We start from the raw sequence: 21,622 nt of genomic DNA, 5'->3' as shown, positions 1-21,622 counted from the left end.
GGGAAATCATATTTGTGTTTTTCTGCTGGTCATTTGTGAGCTAAGGCGTCTGTTCCCAGTGGAGCTTAGCTAAGTGGGTAACACATCTAATAGTGTGTGGTCTTCTGGGAGGCAAACAGATCCACTGCTGCTTTCCCAAATATCTCCCAAATTCTCAGGACCACCTGAGGATGGAGTTTCCATTCTCTGGGGTGAATTCTCTGACGCGAGAGCAGATCGGCCCTGTAATTCATTCGGATGAGAATGTGAGTCGCCCGGACCGATTTGAAGTGTCTCTGGCACCACAGAAGAATATGGCACATCAATTTCAACATTGGACGTGTCCAAACTCCTCGATGGTTTATGTAGGCCACCACTGACGTGTTGTTCATCTGGACCAACACGTGATGATACTGAAGTTCTGTATGAAATGCTTTCAGTTTTTAAGATAAAGTGTATTCGTGTCTTCGAACAAGCCTTGCCTTGTTTGCCTTGTGCATCTCTGAAACCCTGTCCAGTGATCCTCCGATGGCTTGGGAAGTTATCTCAGTGGCACGCGACTTGCAACTCTTTGGAGAGTGCGAAGTCGGGATTCCGCTCATCAATTTTGCCTGAAAGACCTGCAAAACTGCATGATATGGCTTGTCCTGAGGTTGTGTAAGATTTAGCTGTGAAAGCGGACATAAGTCTGCACAGTTTGGACAGGAGTGAAGGGCGTTAATTCCAGCTAGGTGCAGAAGCACAGGAAGCACAGCATATGCTTCTCCCACCTGCGTAAGGATGGTAAAGCCCTTCTGCTCCACGTGTTTCAGTGCGGTAGAGACGATCACTCCTGAAATGTATGTGCGAGCCAAGTAGGGCACACAACACATTCTGGAGAGCTCTGCATACATCTCTGGGAAGAATGGCACTTTTACGCTGGGGAGTTAATGCCAGCCCGCGTTCAGATACCATTTGCCTAATAAAGAGTGTTCGGGCTCGGATGGTGGAGACCACTCGAGCCCAATGCCTCGTCTTTCGACAACCCGATAGCCACCGCATAATCGTCTGGGGATATGCCAGATGAAATTGAACCAGCTTAGCAGAGGTTCAGATAATTTAATTGGCATATTCCACAGGTGAAAACACAAGAGCAAGAGGTATGCAAAGCTTGCGCCAGCGGGAGCCTCCTTGAATTCTCCGTGCTCCATGTCTTCTGAGGAGTTCTGAGGGGGCTGTCTTCCGATCCACCTTATATATGCTCGATGAGTGTGGAAGGCTGGACTTCGAAAGACATCTGGCAATGAAATTGGTGTGATGGAAAACCATTCAGAGAGGTTCTGGCTCTCGGGAGTGACCCCTAGCCTCGGCTCATCAACGTAAGTTCAAGTGACAACCAGTGGTGAAAGCATTCACCTAAGAGGAGGTTAGCAGTAAGTTCTTATAATTTTGATGTGCCCCTATATTACAAAGCATAATGTTATATACCACTCACATTTGATGGCAAAATATCAAACATCTGGCAATAATGACAGATCTCAGGATTCAGATAGACACAAAATTGCTCAAATACTTTTAAGTCTCAATAAATTAAATTACATTTTTTTTTTAGAAATGTGACTATTACTCTAATACTTTAAAAAGAAAAAAAAAATTTAACAACTTAAACATGATTATGTATAAAGTATATAACAGCACAAAGTAATGTCGCAGCACCCTCTACTGGTTAGACCAGGTCTACTCTTCAACACGCACACACACACACACACACACACACACACACACACACACAAAGAAACAAAACAGGCAAGAATAGTATTCTAAAGTATTATATTTGCTTTATTAGAAATAAAATTGCTATATTGAAATGTCCTATACCTACAGCTCTGGAAAATATTAAGAGACCACTGCAAAATTATCAGTTTCTCTGGATTTACTATTTATAGGTATGTGTTTGAGTAAAATTAACATTTTTGTTTTATTCTATAAAGTACTGACAACATTTCTCCCAAATAAATATATTGTCATTTAGAGCACAATTTACTATTGTTAGTTGACAACAGATCAAAATAACAAAAAAGAAGCAGTGTTTTCTGACTTCGAATAATGCAAAGAAAACAAGTTAATATTCATTTTTAAATGACACAATACTAATGTTTAACTTAGAAAGAGTTCAGAAATCAATATTTGGTGGAATAACCCTGATTTTCAATCACAGCTTTCATGCGTCTTGGCATGCTCTCTACCAGTCTTTCTCCTGGTGCAAAAAATCAAGCTGCTCAGCTTTGTTTGATGGCTTGTGGCCTTTCATCTTCCTCCTGATCCCCTTCCAAAGGTTTTCAATGGGGTTCAGGTCTGGAGCTTGGGCTGGCCATGACAGGGTCTTGATCTGGTGGTCCTCCATTCACATCTTGATTGACCTGGCTGTGTGGCATGGAGCATTGTCCTGCTGGAAAAACCAATCCTCAGAGTAGGGGAACTTTGTCAGAGCAGGAAGCAAGTTTTCTTCCAGGATAACCTTGTAAGCTTGATTCATGCGTCCTTCACAAAGATGAATCTGCCCGATTCCAGCCTTGCTGAAGCACCCCCAGATCATCACCGATCCTCCATCTGGTCGTCTAATGGTTAAGCGGAGACCTGGAGAGGCCTTCAAGCCACAGTGTCTCGCACCCACTGTGAAATTTGGTGGAGGTTCAGTGATGATCTGGGGGTGCTTCAGCAAGGTTGGAATCGGGCAGATTCGTCTTTGTGAAGGATAAGCATGCCAAGACGCATGAAAGCGGTGATTGAAAATCAGGGTTATTCCACCAAATATTGATTTCTGAACTCTTCCTAAGTTAAAACATTAGTTATATGTTGTTTAAAAATGAATATGAACATATTTTCTTTGCATTATTCGAGGTATGAAAACACTGTATCTTTTTTGTTATTTTGACCAGTTGTCATTTTCTGCAAATAAATGCTCTAAATGACAATATATTTATTTGGAATTTGGGAGAAATGTTGTCAGTACTTTACAGAATAAAAGAAAAATTGTAATTTTACTCAAACACATATCTCTAAATAATAAATCCAGAGAAACTGATAATTTTGCAGTGGTCTCTTAATTTTTATCCAGAGCTATATATAGCATGGTAAATTTGGCCATTAAAAGGACACTACCATACATTTTCCCAAAAATATTGAAAATGACTAATTGTGTTCACAAGGTCCATTAAAGTTTTAAGATAATTAAATATGAGTTTAATCAGTCGCAGATACAGTTGAACAGAAAACAATTACATAAAAACCAAACATTATTGGACTAGCCCAAACATAGATTAAAGGCTAAAAGGGCAGCATGTAGGGACATTAAAGATTCTGTCAAGTCTTTTGCCCCTCATTCAAATTAATGAAACTATAAGCCATGTTGACTCAAGTGCAGCGAGAGAGATGGACAAAACCGACACTATCTCCCAGAGATTAGATTCCATCCATAACAGACTTGAGGGGACAGTAGTGAGCAGAGCTTCAAAAACAACTGCACTCTGTGCATCCAGCATATTTGTCTCACATGTTAGGGGTGAAGACTTGATTGTACAGGAGGTTTTGCATATGCATGCATGTGTGTGTGTGTACACCTCTATTTACAAAAGAACATCTAGATTGCAATAAAAAGGCACAGATGGCATTTGAAAAAATCCCTTGCCGCAATTCTTTGCTGTAAAGAAGAAATTGTGTGTGTGTTTGTGTGTAAAAAAAATCATAATCAGGCTCCTGAGTGATGCTAGCTGCAGTTCATTCCCTACAGAAGTTTGTTGGCTCGATGGTTGGCTTCGTCAATGCGAGCTTTATTCATATCAGCCTGCGCAAAACAGTGACATAAATTAAAGGCAGAAAAAAATAAATAAAAAATAATAATAATAATAATAATAATAATAATAATAATATATATATATATATATATATATATATATATATATATATATATATATATATATATATATATATATTTTTTTTTTTAAAGAGTATTCTAAACAATTGAATTCTTCATAAAACTAGATAATAATAATAATAAAAAGACATTTCTACAGCTACATAATCTAAATCTCTTGGTAACTGAGCTTTACCTTATCATTGATGCGGTCAATGGTCTTGTTCTGTTTATCTATCTCATTGCCCATGTCCACTGCCAAATTCTTTAGATTCCCGATGATGCTGCCCACCTGATCCAGATTCTCCTCCATCTCATCTTCTCGTGCATCATTAGTTACTCTTTGGAAATGCAAAAAAAAACAAAAAAGTCAATAGAGGATACAATACATCATTCTGTTCCTGTGTACCAAGAATACACATTGCCATTTTGGAGATTAAAGAGATTAACTTTGAATTAATATAATGACAATTATAAATGCATATGCAAAAGATGAGTCTCTTAAGAATTGCCACAACTATGAATCAGCTCTAAAGACTTCGCATTGCAGAAGATGCATCAAAAGTCAAAAAGTAATGAGTCATTGTCCACAATGTTCCCAAGACTGGAGAAAGCTAGACTGATTCCCTATAGCTGTAGAAAGCCAACATTTGCTTCATCCAAATTTTCATACTTCCCTATAAATAGTACACCAAATACACTACACATGGAGTAGTACATCCAAATCCTCAATATTCATAAAACAGTATGCTAGAAATACCCAGGTGACCTACTAGATGGCCTACGAGATACTGAAGTGCGGAAAGACTGGACACTTTATGATCCTATAATCCAGACGCAGGGTTCGTTTGTTGCCAACTTTTAACCATTAGGGCATTTATTTTGTTGAATTCATTAGGTTCAATAATTGATATGCATCATGGTCCTACAATGGACAAGTCTTTTTATTCGTATAGCGCTTTTCACAACAACACACAACGTTTCAAAGCAGCTCTACAGAAAATCATGCTTTAACAGATATTGAAGCTGTAATATCTGTTAAGTCTTACATTCATCATTGTGCAGTTTGATAATAATTTGATTGTAAATTGTGTCTTAAAATAAACAATTAAATAAATAAGCAAATAACGATTGTATTTAGAACCCCAGTGAGCAAGCCAAAGGCGACTGTAGCAAGGAACACAAAACTCCGTAAGATGTTGGTTAATGGAGAAAAATAACCTTGGGAAAGACCAGGCTCACTGGAGGGCGGGGGATCACAGTAGATCTGGTTACGGTCCAGGGCCCAGTAACCAGATCTAAACCTCACTGAACCTTTATGGGAAGTTGATTTTAAACTCCATTAAAGCTTTTCTTAACACCCCAAATCTCAGTCACATTGGACCACTGAGAGAGCAGCAGTCTCACAAAATCACTCTTGATTTTGTGCTATTTTGCCCTTACCTCTTGATATAGGGACCAGAAGGGGCCACTGACCCACCAGAAATAGCCTGTCCATTGTGGATGGCTGTTGGTTGGCTAGACACTACACCTCGTTCTTTTCCCTTTGTGCTGGAGTCGTCACTGCCTGTGCCCCAAGTCCGCTTATACCGCCCATCATGCTCAATGGAAGTCACTCTGAAAAAGACATGGTAACTGAATTTCTCTGACATGCATTTTTTTTTTTTCATAACACACACAATTAACAAAGAAAGGAATATAATTAACACTTACCATATAAAGGCCTTATAACATACAATCAATTTAAAGGAATAGTTCACCCCAAAATGAAAATTCTCATTATAATTTACTCACACTCAGAATTCATCCCCAAAACAAAGATTTTTCGAAGAATATCTCAGCTCTGTATGTCCATACAATGCAAGTGAATGGTGACCAGAACTTTGAAGCTCCAAAAAGCATATAAAGGCAATATAAAAGTAACCATACAACTCCAGTGGTTAAATCGATATCTTCAGAAGTGATAAAATAGGAAATGTAAAGAGAGTGGGTGAGAAACAGATCAATATTTAAGTCCTTTTTTACTATAAATCTCCATTTTCACTTTCACATTCTTCTTCTTTTGTTTTTTCTTTGTGCATTTCAACACCTACTGGTCGATGCTGGTCAAAGTTAGAGATTTATAAAAAATAAAAATAAAAAGAGTAGAATATTGATCTTTTTCTCACCCACACCAATTCATTTGCCTCTGAAGACATGAATTTAACAACTGGAGTACTTTTATGCTGACTTTATGTGCTTTTTGAAGCTTCAAAATTCTGGCCACCATTCACTTGCATTGTATGGACCTACAGAGCTGAGATATTGTTCTAAAAATCTTCATTTGTATGCATCTGGGATGGCATGAGGGTTAGTAAATGATGAGTGAATTTTCGTTTTTTGTGAACTATTCCTTTAATTTCAATATGTAAGCAGAAATAAAATCTGAAAATCTGTGAATTCTCTTCCCATTGAAAATTTCTGTGTAATGCATATTAATAATATCAAGCCAGGAAGTGAAGTTCTAATAGCCAACCTGTCACATGGGCACACACACAGACCACAGCATTTGGACAGATCAGTCAGGTTCTTCTCAGCTTGTCTCATGTCCTGATTGATCTGGTCCATTCCTTGATCAACACGCCTCAGTTGCTCTGAGAAAGACAGAATTCACTAAGACAACATCACTTACTACGGTCTCCTAAGTGATATCATTTAGTGCACGGAAAGACTTCTGATTGTTGCTATATTGAAGTAGACACCAGGAATCAGGTGGCACCGAATAGTAAAATTACTAACCTCCTTGCTCATCCAACATGGTCATCGTTTTAACACCCGTCTCCCGGCTCTGAAAATATACACACATTATTCAACTTAAACTCTACAAAGATTTAGAGAAACGGGATTTAATGAGCATGAATATTTTTTACATCTGAAATAACAGGATATACTGCATAATTGTATTTTAAGCATCCAGGCTTCATGGGACGTCTTACCTCTTCAGCCAACTGTAGCATCCGCCTAGTACTTTCAAGTGACTGGAAAAAAACAAATACATTCAAAGCTGGTCAATCACTACGATAGCGTATTGTAGCACCTTGTCTTGTCCATTAAGCATAAATATAGGTTCTGCATGCAAACATAAAATATCAAGATGGGTATAACTTGCTGAATATTTCCGTGTCTTTGGCTCATAAGGTCTGAATAGGTTAAGGCCTATTTCACATCACACACATAATCAGTGGTATATGCTATAACTTGCTTAATTCATCAGGATTCAGTCAGTTATTCTAACTAGAAAGTGCCTGTGACTGCATGTGGAACTTACAGTGACAGGCAAATCACAGATATCCTTTTTCCGGAAATGTGCGAGTAGTTTGCTCCATTATTATTATTATTTTTTTTTTCTCATAAAATTCTATATCCCCAACAACTGTGTTGATAAATAGATTTACAGAGCTTTCATTGCATATTAAACCATGGTTACACTAGGCTTTGAGCATACAAAATTATTTTAGACTCCGCAACGGAGAGGACATGTTGTCACTCTTGAGGGATTCTGATTTTAATAAATGATATATCAAAAATAATACATAATATAACTGAAAATTTTCAAATATGCCATCTACTAATTTTCCTGTGACAATAAAAACATGTAGCTTTGAAATATGCATTCTTGTCATACAAATTTGCAAGTCAGAGTTCATCAAGCTTGAACCCACGATTGGTTGCGTATGGATGAAAGTGAATAGAGCACTAGGGTGACCTTGGCTTTACACAGCACTACGCTGCTCTCAAGTGCAGTGTGAATCCTAGAGCGTGACCAATATATTGGTTAAACCGATTAATCGGTGCCGATAGTTGCTTTTTGGAACTTTAGCCGCCATTTTCATTTTTTTATTCCTCCGTGTTCCTCTGTGGCCACAACCCTTCATCTGGTGAATATCAACCTGTTTCAGTGATGTCACTTTTAACGGGAGGAAACAATGCTGGTGAATGGAAAAACACCCGGAAAACGATATCAAGAAAAACATCAAACATAGCTTTTGATCCATGCCAAGTCCCAGGAATAGTTCATACAGGTCTGAAGACAGCACAAATATTGTCAAATTTAACTTTTGCAGACATTTAAAGATATTTTATCCGCGATTCATCCACAGACGCAGGTGAGTCTGATGTGTTTCCAGCGAGTACACATGCCCACCGGTACATCACCAAAAGAGGTTCTTTTAACTCCTGAAGAAGGTTTTTTTCCCGCATCTCGCAGTGCAGCACAATGAAGGTATATGGAATATTGGTCACAAACATGGCAGAGCCGTCATACAGTGACATCACATGAAACAGGTCAAAGGCTACAAAAAGCTTAATTTGATTCATAGTTACATACAGCATTGTAATGGAGCCAAGACTCTGTCATCATCACTGTTTATGGACTAATTCAAGATTATTAATGCTAAATGTTATAAAACAAAAGACACATGACAATTGACCAGCGATCGCTGAAGATCTTAATGATCTATTGTTGATTAATTACTGCTCATACAGTATTTATAAGCCCATATGGCAATGTTTACTTTATAGTGATTCTATTTTAGTAAACAGTACACTTTACGCTCCATTCACTCCAATTCAAACGCATCCCAAAGCGGCAGACCAGAACCGCAAGCATATGCGATAAAATTTTATGCTACGCTGTGAACCAAAGTTCAAGCTTGGTGAACTCTGAATCGTGAATTTGTACGACGAGAGGACGTGTGACCGATAGAAGATCGAAACATCACACCCTGACCTCTTGGCTCAATACAAAAAATACATATTTTAAAGCTGCGTGTTTTATTATTGCAGGAAAGCGAGTTGACAATACATTTTAACTTTTTTAATATAATAGTTATTAAGTGTATTATTTACTTAGACAAGAAGCCCTCCCACATGACATCATATCCAGGTTCATTGTGCCTGGATATAATGTAAAAACAAATTGCACGCTCAAAGCCTAGTGCGCCTGCCCCTTAAGAGTGCATGTTTTGTTTCCCTTGTGTGTTTGTGTAAGCTGAAAGTACAGACATTTTAAAATAAGAGTCCCCAGTGTATTTTGAGCTTGTTTAATAGTCTCAAATTTTCTGGTTATTATTGAGATTTTGGTTGCACAGCAAACACACCTCTGGGATTTTACTAATGTTCGATAAAATCATTTTTAAAAATACTGGCCGATTAATCGGTTAGCTGTCTTTTCCACCACCTTAGTTTTCAGTATAGGCAAAATCCACTATCAGTCAACCTCTAATGAATACTGTAACCTGTTGAGCTGCTGAAATAAAATGCACTGCACTTATGCATGCAGAGTGAAACAGGCCTAAAAGCATAGGTTTTTAGCAGTCATTACAGAGCCCTTTATGATTTTCCTTGAAAGAGAAAATAAAATTCAAATCCTTTGATAAATACAGAGTTGCAAGTTAGGCAGAAATTTAAAGCACATTGCACAAAATGTCTAGACAATGCTATGAAGCCATTCAAAACAACACAAAATGTTGCGGAACACAATGGGGAGACAAAACACACGATTACGGTAAAATGAGAAATATATTATTTCAGGCACTAACTTCTCCATTTCTGATCTTGGAAACAACATTCAGAGGGTCCTCAAATGGTAATACTATCAATACATCATGTAATGCTTAAATGGAAAGGTGGAGGAAGAGGGTGTTTAATGGATCTCTAGTTTACCCCCAGTCACCCATGCTGAAGTGCATGAGCACAATGACCCCCTTCATGCTAATAGTCTTTTATAGCACACAGTCTGAAGTGAGTTCCTTGAGAGGCAGCAAGGAGGACAGAGAGAGAGAGAGAGAGAGAGAGAGAGAGAGATAGAAACAAAGTTAGGGGAGGAGACTGAAAATATTGGAAGATGTCAGTAGAACAGAGAATCACACATTCACAAATATCCACAAGAAAACAAAGAAAATGCCTTTACAACTTCAAGAAAAGAACTGTCATGTTGAGTGAGTGAGTACGTGAGAGAGAAAGACAGAGAAAGAGAGAACAGTGACTTTGCTGTCATAAACAATGGGTTGGCAGTTTAACAGGGACTAGGAAACATCACATCAAATAAAAAAGAAAGATTTGTTACTATCATCCTTTGTTACATCTCTATGGTAACAGATGACAAGCATACCTCATCTGTCACTTGGTTGGCTCTCAATGTGATCTCTTCCACAGACATGTCTGCCATCTTGCTGGTGTCCAAATTTGCTGCCCCTCCTGTTGCCTTAAGCTCTACGCTCTGGGGTCTGAAGGTCAGAGACAAGAGGTCAAAGTTTAGAGAGCACAAACACAAAGATGCCCAGAAAAACAGCTTTCCCATGGAAATCTACCACCAGGAATTCAAAGTGATAATTCACCCAAAATGTTAAACTCCTGTCTAAATACCCTCATGTTGCTCTAAAACCAGTATGATTTTTTACATGGCACATAAAAGACCTTATTAAGCTAAATGTTCGCTGCTCTTTTCCATACAATGAAAGTAAATGGTGACCAGATCCTGTCACGCACCAAAAAGTACAAAGAAAAGTACTAAAAGTCCACGGTTGTGCGCGATATTCCAAGTCTTAAAAGAATATTCCAAGTCTAATACAAGTTAATCTCAATCGACAGCATTTGTGGCATAATGTTGATTTATACCACAAAATTTAATTTAGACTTTTCCCTCCTTTACTTTAAAGGAATATTCTGGGTTCAAAACAAGCTAAGCTCAGTCGACAGTATTTGTGGCACAATGTTGATTATCACAAAAAAATAATTTTGACTCATCCCTGCTGTTTAAAAAAAAAAAATTAAAAACAAAAGCAAAAATCGAGGATACAGTGAGGCGCTTACAATGGAAGCGAATGGGGCCAATATTTGGAGGGTTTAAAAGGCAGAAATGTGAAGCGTATAATTTTATAAAAGCATTTACATTAATTCTGTCAAAGCTCATGTACTATTTGAGCTGCAAAATTGTTTAAATTGACATTTTTACAGTCATTTTAGGGTTTGTTGACATTACATCGTCATGGCAATGAAGTTGTAAAATTGACTATAACTTTACACAGAAAAGGTAAGTAATTTTATCAAACTAAAATCATGTTAACACACATACTGTTTATGTCTTGTTTATACCTTTGAAAAAGTGAGTATTTTAACTTTCAAAAATTTGCCCCCATTCACTTCCATTGTAAATGTCTCACAGTAACCTAGATTTTTGCTTTTGTTAAAGAAAAGGAGGGCTAATCAAAATGCATTTTTGTGGTAATCAACACTATGCCACAAATGCTGTTAACTGAACTTAACTTGTATTGAACACGGAATATTCGTTAAATTAAATAAATAAAAAAATTTAAAAATCTGGGTTCCAGTGAGGCACTTATGATGGAAGTGAATGGGGCCAATCCATTAACGTTAAAATACTCACAGTTTCAACAACAAGATGTTAACAGTATGTATATTAACATGATTTTAGTGTTATAAATTTGCTTACTAATCTTTTCTGTGTAAAGTTATAACCAATTTTACAATGTCGTTGCCATGGCGATGTAATGCTGTAAACCCCAAAACCCTAAAATGACTATAAAAATGTAGATTTAAACAACTTTACAGTTCAAATAATACACAAGTTTTAACAGACAAATTAATGGCAGTACTTTCATAAAATAATAAGCTTCACATTTCTGCCTTTCAATTTTCCAAAAATTGGCCCCATTTACTTCCATTATAAGTGCCTCACTGCAACCTCGATTTTTGCCTCGATTTCTTTTTAAGAAAAAAGAAAAAGGAGGAACGAGTTGAAGTGATTTTTTTGTGGTAATCAACATTATGACAAAACAATAATGTAGATTGAGCTTAACTTGTATTGAACCCAGACTACTACTGTTTTTTACTCCGGAAAAGCCTTACAGAACAAAATTAAATTGTTATATTTAACTTTTGTTTCCACCTGAAAAAACAAAACAAAACAAAAACAAACAAAAAAACAAAGAGAAACAAAAATTAACACCATGAGTAGATGACAAAATGTATTTTTGAGTGAACTATCCTTTTTAGTTAAAATTTGTTATGCAGAAGAAACAAATTAGAATGAAACATGATCAGTTTTTAATTAGTTATAAAGATATTTAAAAAATCTGCTATTAAAAAGGCTAAACCAAGAGGAATGAGGCTGACATACTGTTGAAGTCAGAAGTTTACATATACTTAGATTGAAGTCATTAAAACTCATTTTTTAACCACTCCACAGATTTCATATTAGCAAACTATTGTTTTGGCAAGTCGTTTAGGACATCTACTTTGTGCATGACATGAGTAATTTTTCCCAACAATTGTTTACAGACAGATTGTTACACTTTTAATTCCAGTGGGTCAGAAGTTTACATACACAAGTTAACTGTGCCTTTAAGCAGCTTGGAAAATTACAGAAAATGATGTCAAGCCTTTAGACAATTAACCAATTAGTTTCTGATTGGAGGTGTAGCTGTTGATGTATTTTAAGGCCTACCTTCAAACTCAGTGCCTCTTTGCGTGACATCATGGGAAAATCAAAAGATATCAACCAAGACCTCAGAGAAAAAAAAAAAAAAAAAAAAAAACTGTGGACCTCCACAAGTCTGGTTCATCCTTGGGAGCAATTTCCACATGCCTGAAGGTACCACGTTCATCTGTACAAACAATAGTATGCAAGTATAAACATCATGGGACCGCACAGCCATCATAGCACTCAGGAAGGAGACTCATTCTGTCTCCTAGAGATGAAAATAGTTTGGTGTGAAAAGTGCAAATCAATCCCAGAACATAAGCAAAGGACCTTGAGAAGATGCTGGAGGAAACAGGTTGACAAGTATCTATATCCACAGTAAAGCAAGTCCTATATCGACATAACCTGAAAGGCTGCTCAGCAAGGAAGAAGCCACTGCTCCAAAACTGTCATAAAAAAGCCAGACTACAGTTTGCAAGTGCACATGGGGACAAAGATCTTACTTTTTGGAGAAATGCCCTCTGATGAAACTAAAATTGAACTGTTTGGTCATAATAATGACCATCGTTATGTTTGGAGGAAAAAGGGTGAGGCTTGCAAGCCGAAGATCACCATCCTAACCGTGAAGCATGGGGGTGGCAGCATCATGTTGTGGGGGCACTTTGTTGCAAGAGGGACTGGTGCACTTCACAAAATAGATGCCATCATGAGGAAGGAAACTTATGTGGATATATTGAAGCAACATCTCAAGACATCAGGCAGGAAGTTAAAACTCGGTCGCAAATGGGTCTTCCAAATGGACAATGACCCCAAGCATACCTCCAAAGTTGTGGCAAACTGGCTTAAGGGCAACAAAGTCAAGGTATTGGAGTGGCCATCACAAAGCCCTGACCTCAATCCGATAGAAAATTTGTGGGCAGAACTGAAAAAGCATATGTGAGCAAGGAGGCCTACAAACCTGACTCAGTTACACCAGTTCTGTCTGGAGGAATGGGCCAAAATTCCAGCAACTTATTGTGAGATGCTTGTGGAAGGCTACCCAAAAAGTTTGACCCAAGTTAAACAATTTAAAGGCAATGCTACCAAATACTAACAAAGTGTATGTAAACTTCTGACCCACTGGGAATGTGATTAAAGAAATAAAAGCTGAAATAAATAATTTTCTCTACTATTATTCTGACATTTCACATTCTTAAAATAAAGCAGTGATCCTAACTGACCTAAGACAGGGAATGTTTTCTACAATTAAATTTCAGGAATTGTGAAAAACTGAGTTTAAATGTATTTGGCTAAGGTGTATGTAAACTTCTGACTTCAACTGTAGACAGCACAGACAAAGGCCACACTTTTTGCAGTGTGCGACCATTGTACACGTGGACTAATGGTGAAATGAGTCTTATGTATGTGCTGTGTAAAACACACGTGTAAACAGTGTTAAGAGAGAGATGGTTTGTAAGAGATATACAAGAGAGGTGTGATATTTCTATGATAATTGTGATACCAAAAGACACCAAGTCATTCAGGGTAATATTTCATTGCCAAGAACACCAAAGCTCCAACAAAAGACTCATGAAACAAACAAATTAATGAATAAACAGATATTAAGCGCAGCACTGAAGTCAATTATCCACTAGCATATAACTGTAATAGCTACCAGGACATGAACTGTAGTAACACTGCAGTAAACTGCTTTAGGGTAATTCTCACGAAACCAGTCAAGAAAATGTCCTTGTCCTATTTTACTACAAAATCAAAAGAAACAAATAAGAAATTATCTTTTGCGTATAGAAAATGACTCATAACTGCAATGTGAATAAAGATGGTAACTTATGATAAGACCATGTAAAAACATATGTAAAGAATTATAGATATTATTTAAATTGTTAAGTATTTATAGTACATCAAAGTAGTACTCCCTTATCATATTTGATGACTGTGTAACGATAATGAAAATAATCACTGAAAACAATTGGAATAGCTAAAGTAAAACTGCCAGGCATGTTATGGTAATGAGGATTTGGGGGTAAAATATTTTTAATTGTCCTGAAAATAATGTCACAAAATGTCGTATTGATCCTTAATGTAGGTTTTCTTTTCTTAATGCAATATATATATATATATATATATATATATATATATATATATATATATTTTAGGACTGTTGATTTAACAACACACACTCATGTACATAGAGCGACAATTAAAAATAGTGCAGATGGAAAGCAAGAATGTGTACTGGGAGAACTCGACACATTGACGAGCTCAATGCAAAACAGATTACTGTCAACTGTAGACTTGTTCAATGATATGAGAATAAATCAAACAATATATTGAGTTCTTAAGCCACTTTTTGTATTGTCTAATCAATGCTTCATTCATCTGCCACAAGAATGCAATTTATTTCAAACAGAAGGGTGAATGTTCACCCTAAAGCGTTTATAGTAAGGCAGAGTATTTGTAATATAGGCTTGTCTGTACACAGGAAACAGATCTCATCTGCCTTTCCTTCATTTTTGTAGCTCTTTCCTGTTTCCAGCCTTCCACAAGTATCCCCTACCAACAAAGCAGAGGCAAACTCACAAGAACAAACTTATATTCCCTTTTCTGAGTGATGATTGTAGTTTTTCCAAGGTTGCATGCATCTCTGATTAACACAGTTGAATGTTACAATAAGTGTGTTATTAAAGGGGAATAACATGACCACCCAAATCTTTATAGATGCTTCTCTCTCTCTCTCTCTCTCTCTCTCACACACACACACACACACACACACACACACACACACACATACACAAATAAAAACACAGTCCATCAATGGGAAAAAAGAATATGCATTTCCAGCTTTTCCCCACAAACCGGTTCCTCAAGGTTAAACCATTACATCACGTCTCCTACAATCTCTTTCTTCCACTGTATTCTGACTATGAGAGACACTCACTAGGGACAATCTGAACTAAAATTATGGTCAAATCAAAACCTATAGGTTTAAACTACAATACTTCCTCCAAATATGAAGATCTGTTAAATCTTCCAGTACAAGCTTACATCCCGGAAATCCAACATAGGTGTTTCCCAAACACGAATATCTGATCTTATCGGACAGTATAAACCCAGAGCAGTGATGTTTAAAGCGACTGATTGCACGTTTAACCTTTTACACCCAACGCCAGAAAGACAGCAGATGTTTGCCAGGTAAACAAATAAGAAAAAGTTAGTACTTTAAAGTAGGGAAAGTTCTGATCTTCCCAAGTTTCCAGGGTCCCAACACCACTATCCATGGTCATGTTTTATACTTACGGGTTACTCATGATGTCTCACGATCTTCCTTTTCTCTAACTTAATAGTAAAGTGTGTATGTTTATTTAAGGCTTTAGTTGGTCTCAGTGCATGACAGAGAGGTACGTACTCGGTTCCGCTTTTGGGAAGTTGAAATGCATTACCATCCTCTCGTTTTGTATGCTGGACGCAACCTGAAGCACAACTTTTCAGTCGCTACTTACTGATTTTGATCGCAGGACAGGAGTAGGATAAATCTGAGGATCGATGGGAACCCTCTAAATATTTACGAAGTGTTTATTTTCCGCGCTGACCCAAACTCTACCGAAATTCCTTAAGACAACTGCACTGATGCGCATGTGCAAGTCATATGACAGGTGATTCAGGGCGCATGCGTCAAACTGCAGCGCGTATAAATGGAAAGGATAATTATTAATAACTTTAATAGAAGCTGGATGGAATGTGTGGATAAATAAATCATAAATAAAAATATATTTTTATTAGTAAAACATAATAAATAAATACACAAATACATATATAAATAAGTAAATAAATCCATGTATTTGTGCATAAATAGGCTGTATAAATAATTAAATGTGCGAGGAAATATACAAATAAATAAATAAATGCACCCATTAATGCAAAATAATACAATATAAAACGGTTGAGGAATGTTAAAGGAAATGTAAAATTGAAAGTTGATTTTTAATTCTATATTTGTTTAATCATTCTTTTATTTCTGTATTTATTTTTCCTTCGTGCAACATGCTAATGAGAGCAGGTCAATCAAACATCAGTAGGCGGACTTTATGACACCATTAGGCTTGTTCGAGATGCCATGATGCCAAACGCCTCGCCTTGAAAGTAGACGGCTGCAGTCTGGGGAGGAGTGAAATAAATGCTGTCAGGTCGGACAGTTCTCACATCTCGTAGTGGATCAGACATCTTCAAGATCAAAGACAGATATATCGCGGGATTCACGTTCATGCGCTGTTGCTGATAAAGTGGATATGGTTTAATTTCTGTTGCTTTAAAATGAAAATAAATATGATGGAAAAAGACACTCAATGTGGCCTACATTTTATTTAATTTCTACCATAGACGTGTATTTTCATCCATTTTTAGTTTAATAAAGACACATAGGCTATTTTTGGTATTTCAGAAATATAATAAAAAGCATATATCCCATACAGAGATCGCACTGTCAGAGTGTTGTGAATATTCACAGATAATTTATACACATAAAAACATGATATTGGAGATAAAAAAGCAAACAATTTAGAAGAGAACGAAATATCATGCTTGTTTAAGCCAATGAGCATTAAGCTGTGTCATTTCCCATCGTGCTTGCAGTTCGCGCAGCTTGTAAAAAGCAACATGGCCGCCACTCTGCTACAACTGCAGCCGCCTTGCTCTCTCGTGGGACATTTTAGACATACATCGTCATGACATCACAGCAAGTCCTACAGATTTCTTTCTTTTTTTTTTCTCCCCAATTTGGAATTCCCAATGTGCTCTAAGTCCTTGTGGTGGCGTAGCGACTCGCCTCAATCCAGGTGGAGGAGTAGGAATCTCAGTTGCCTCCATCTGAGACCGTCAATCCATGCATTTTATCTTGTTGAGCGTGTTAACGTGGAGACCTAGTGCGTGTGGAGACTTCATGCCATTCTCTGCGGCACCCATGCACAACTCACAACATGCCCCACTGAGAGCGAGAACCACATTATAGCGACCACGAGGAGGTTACCCCATGTGACTCTCCCCTCCCTAACAACCGGGCCAATTTGGTTGCTTAGGAGGCTGGCTGGAGTCACTCAGCACGCCCTGGATTCGAACTCGTGACTCCAAAGGTGGTAGTCAGTGTAGTCGGACAGATTTCTAACCGGCATGCACCTGCCGGTGATCGGTTCTGCACAGAACTTGCTCATCTCGAATGAGCCTATTGTCTGAGTGTGTTGCCTGACATCCTCTCATTAGCATGTTGCATGAAGGAAAAATTAATACAGAACAGCATACAGAAATAAATGGATGAAATATAGAAATGTGGAATAAAAATCAACTTTCGATTTTGCATTTCCTTTAAAAATTAGCATTTTCCCCACTATTTATGTTTTAGATTGATTGGTGCATTCACTTATTTATTTGTATATCTCCTCGCACATTTAAGTATTTATATATTTATTTATGCATGAATATGCAGATTTCTTTATGTATTTATATATTGTTTTTGCAGGGTTCCTCCTTCATAGGAAAGAAGTGTTTAATTGAGGATTTTTTTATTATAAGGTCAATTAAATTTACCAGGAATATAAATTAAGAATACATTTTTGACCTAATCACAACGACTATTAGTTCTTGTACATTTCATGTTGGTGTTTTAAATACGCCCTGGAATATGGAGGTGTGGGGGGGCAGGGGCAGAGAGAAAAGCACATAAAACTATACACACTTGCAAGGGCGTAGATATGTGGATTTATTTATTTTATTTATGTAATATTTTTGCATATTTCGTCCTTCATATTTAGGGGTTACAGTGAAGACCAAAAAAGGGAACATTTATATGTTTTTTTTATTTTTATTATTATTTATTTATTTTTATTTTATATTCCAGTACAGTGCGTCCTGACGTCACCAAGACGACGCGTTAATCCAGGAAGTGCGTTTTGTAAACTTGCTAGTCAGCTGTAACTTTAGAGCAGCCCAGTTTGACCGACAATGTTTTTTTAAACGAGATAATATGCGGAACTAAGAAGAGGAGTCTTCTTTTGTACGGTATTATTGTCCATATATGTTGTCTTATACAATATTGACCGTGTATATTACTCTCTTGACCACTAGGCTTGTAGTTTACGTGCTACACCGCACCTTGCACGACATGTTTTGCAGATTTAATACAATGCTGTGTTGTTGATTTTTTTGTAAACTGACTGTTTTAGAAAGCGTTTGTTTATGCACATGATAACAGTTTAATATCACGTGACCTTATTTTTATTCAGTTTGTTTACCAAAACGCTTTACTGTACATTCAGAGGACGTCACGGATTACTGTAGGATTAGACAATGTTACTGAAACTACATTAGAGTTCAAGTAGTTCACAGTGCCACTGCCTTCATTAAGTGTCACTTATAGGAAGTGGACATTAACTGAAACCATTTTAGTGAGACACAATCTCTTATGGAGGGCTGCTCTGCCCTACCTTAATTTTATTGTTTAGATAATTTGCATGACACAATGGAGGAGAAAAACAAGAAACGTAAAAGTACAAAACCATCTTCAAACCAGCCGCCTCCCCCGATTACTGCACGAAAAACTACAACATCCAACAGTAGATCATCTGGTGTCAGTGGAATGGGGACCCGCTCAAGTCAGAGGGCAAAGTATCGCAGGTGAACATCATATTGATGCTGTAAAGCTGACCAAAATAACTGTCCATCTGTTACAAATTTCAGTTTACTTTCATATTTAGGTGTTATTTTAAGTGGGTTTGTTTAGTTGTTGGATGGCTTATGTTTTCTTGTAGGGGAGTGAGAGATAAACCCAGGCCTCAAAGTCAGTCGGGCAAAAGTATCCAGTCAGCCCCCATTCAGCACTCCTTTCTCACAGATGTGTCTGATGTACAGGAGATGGAGAATGGTCTGCTCAACCTCCTTAATGACTTCCATTCTGGAAAATTACAAGCCTTTGGTAAGCACTCATAATCATCTCAGCAGAACTATTACTTTGTGTGCAGTTTAAAAAAAAAAAAAAACCCTATTCCCTGAATCAGGTAACGAGTGTTCCATCGATCAGATGGAACATGTGCGAGAAATGCAGGAAACACTGGCCCGCCTGCACTTTGACCTGTATGGAGAAGTGGATGAGATGCCAGAGGACCAGAGGAAGTCAGCTTATGACACTAACATGGATAAACTGTTATTGAATGTAAGAGCAACAATGGAAGTCCATTTCTGAATTTTTTCTTGCATTTATCCTGTCAGTCTAATGAAGTGACACTGCTTTTTTTTCCTGTAGCTGGAAGAGTTGAGCTCCTCGATGTATCCTTTCATGCTTTCACCATTTATTTTGTTGGTTTTCAACTGGATGACATCATATTGGTTGATTAAAATAGATCAGATAACATTATTATCTTTGTAATGTGGGTAATCTCTTGAAATCCATCTTTATTTTCAGTGCATAGCTGCATGTAATGAATGCAATAGACACATTATGATACTTTGGGAATTTTGCAGTTGTGTTTTTGTTATGAAACCTAATGAAGGCATTAAATTGTAGCATGCTATTAATAATATAAACAGAACTGTGATCCACGTAAAAATCTAAAGCTAAAGTTTCACTAACAAATCTTTTCTTGTATGCCTTTAAGACAGACATTTAATTCCTTAACTATTATTCCTTAGACAAAAGCTTAACCTTGCTGACAGTCAAGATGTCCCCAGAACTTCCAGCATATGAACTATTAAGGTTCTGAAGTATCTACTACGGAGCATACAGTGTTCATATCTACCATGGAATCGCTATGATGAGATGGCAGTATTGTAGTCCTGTATCTGTGACACTGTGGAACTTAAACCTATAGAATTGGTCAGCTTGGCTTATTTGCATCTCTATAGTTGTATAGATACAATATCAAAGAACAAATCCACAGAATAATGATGAAATGCAATTTAGTGTCTTTCTCACTGGATCATTTACCATGATAAATGTTTCTCAAGATAATGTTTGATTACATTGTGAGATCAATTTTGTCTTAAATGTTGCCTTTGAGTTTTACAGTAACAGCACCTTTGCATTATCACTAATCCACTTTAACAAGGGACGGTCTGGGTTTTTGTTTTAGGGCTTAGTTTGGTTTCTTAACCAAGTCAGGTCTGAAGGCAATTTATAGAAAGAGAATGGCAGACTATGTTCATCAAGATGTCAATTCCTTGAGACTGCACAACGAAAGAATATATATTAGGCTGTTATAGTTACTGATTTTATTTTGATTTAAATAATTTGACAAGTGTAAATTACTTCTTGCTGATTGTCTAACTTTTAATTCAATGCTTCTATCAAACAAGTTGTAATGTCATGTTGGATGACTAAGGTATAATCCACATCTGATTTTTGTAATTTTTTTATTATTATATAGGGTGCAAATGTAAGATTGTCTCTATACATGCATGCCATAGCAGAGATGCAGCAGCTGATGAAAGAAACATGGCTTTACATTTATAAATGCGTCAATGACGTGATGCTCATTTTTTTAATTTATTTTTATTTTTTAGTTTGGGTCTATTAAATTATTCATTCACACAAAACAATTACTTGAATACACCTTTATTAATCTGAGATCAGTTATTTTTAAAAAAAATTTCTTTCTGGAACTTAATGTCAAAAATTGTGTTGTAAGTGTCAGAAGAATACAGTAAAAAAAAAAAAAAAAAAATACTAATATTTGAAAATCTTTTGTCCACTAAACCAAAGTCACGTGGTGTAACCGACACATTCTGCAGCCATTCTGTTGTCACAAGACAAAAACAACAAAAAACCTTAGCACTTAAGTTTAAAAAAAAAAAAAAGATATTTGTACTTTTTTTTTTTCCTAAGTCAAATGGAATAACCCTAAGAAAACTTCTTGATAATAACATTTCAAAAACTCAGGATATTTGTTTATATATATATATATATATATATATATATATATATATATATATCACACACACACACACACACACACACACACACACACACACACACACACACACTACCGGTCAAAAGTTTTGAAACACACTCATTCTTTATTATAATTTTTTTTACATTTTAGAATAATAGTAAAGTCATCAAAACTATGGAATAACATAAATGGGACTATGGGAATTATGTTGTGACTAAACAAAATCCAAAATAAATCAAAACTGTTTTATATTTTAGCATCTTCAAAGTAGTCACCCTTTGCCTAGAATTTGCAGACATGTACTCTTGACATTTTCTCAACAAACTTCTTGAGGTA

The 21,622-nt window shown here is 36.7% G+C and overlaps 2 protein-coding genes across 5 annotated transcripts; one reads left to right on the top strand and one right to left on the bottom strand.

Annotated features, from left to right (window-relative positions):
• Nucleotides 1-1,771: 1,771 nt before the first annotated feature.
• LOC127411270 (synaptosomal-associated protein 23-like) lies at nucleotides 1,772-15,999 on the bottom strand. 3 transcript variants are annotated; one of them, XM_051646715.1, is made up of 8 exons: nucleotides 15,854-15,999; nucleotides 10,023-10,137; nucleotides 6,847-6,888; nucleotides 6,650-6,698; nucleotides 6,387-6,504; nucleotides 5,315-5,488; nucleotides 4,068-4,212; nucleotides 1,772-3,802 (listed from the first exon to the last, which is right to left on the bottom strand). In XM_051646715.1, the coding sequence occupies exons 2-8, from the start codon at nucleotides 10,077-10,079 to the stop codon at nucleotides 3,743-3,745; spliced, it is 645 nt and encodes a 214-aa protein (XP_051502675.1). In that variant the 5' UTR covers nucleotides 10,080-10,137; nucleotides 15,854-15,999; the 3' UTR covers nucleotides 1,772-3,742. The 3 variants fall into 3 exon arrangements, with proteins under 3 accessions (XP_051502675.1, XP_051502674.1, XP_051502676.1); XM_051646714.1 differs by having other exon boundaries at nucleotides 15,651-15,985; XM_051646716.1 differs by having other exon boundaries at nucleotides 15,760-15,983.
• Nucleotides 16,000-18,267: 2,268 nt separating this feature from the next.
• LOC127411275 (coiled-coil domain-containing protein 28A-like) lies at nucleotides 18,268-21,014 on the top strand. Of its 2 annotated transcripts, none has more exons than XM_051646725.1 (6): nucleotides 18,268-18,396; nucleotides 18,845-19,016; nucleotides 19,151-19,314; nucleotides 19,397-19,551; nucleotides 19,642-19,664; nucleotides 20,028-21,014. In XM_051646725.1, exons 2-6 carry the CDS (start codon nucleotides 18,862-18,864, stop codon nucleotides 20,080-20,082), a joined length of 552 nt encoding a protein of 183 aa, XP_051502685.1. In that variant the 5' UTR covers nucleotides 18,268-18,396; nucleotides 18,845-18,861; the 3' UTR covers nucleotides 20,083-21,014. The 2 variants fall into 2 exon arrangements, with proteins under 2 accessions (XP_051502685.1, XP_051502684.1); XM_051646724.1 differs by having other exon boundaries at nucleotides 18,272-18,401.
• The last annotated feature ends 608 nt before the right edge of the window (nucleotides 21,015-21,622 follow it).

This window comes from Myxocyprinus asiaticus, chromosome 20 (assembly GCF_019703515.2).
Source record: "Myxocyprinus asiaticus isolate MX2 ecotype Aquarium Trade chromosome 20, UBuf_Myxa_2, whole genome shotgun sequence".
NCBI classification, from domain to species: domain Eukaryota; kingdom Metazoa; phylum Chordata; class Actinopteri; order Cypriniformes; family Catostomidae; genus Myxocyprinus; species Myxocyprinus asiaticus.
The sequence above is the reverse complement of the archived record's forward strand: the minus strand, read 5'-3'. Positions and strand labels throughout refer to the sequence as shown.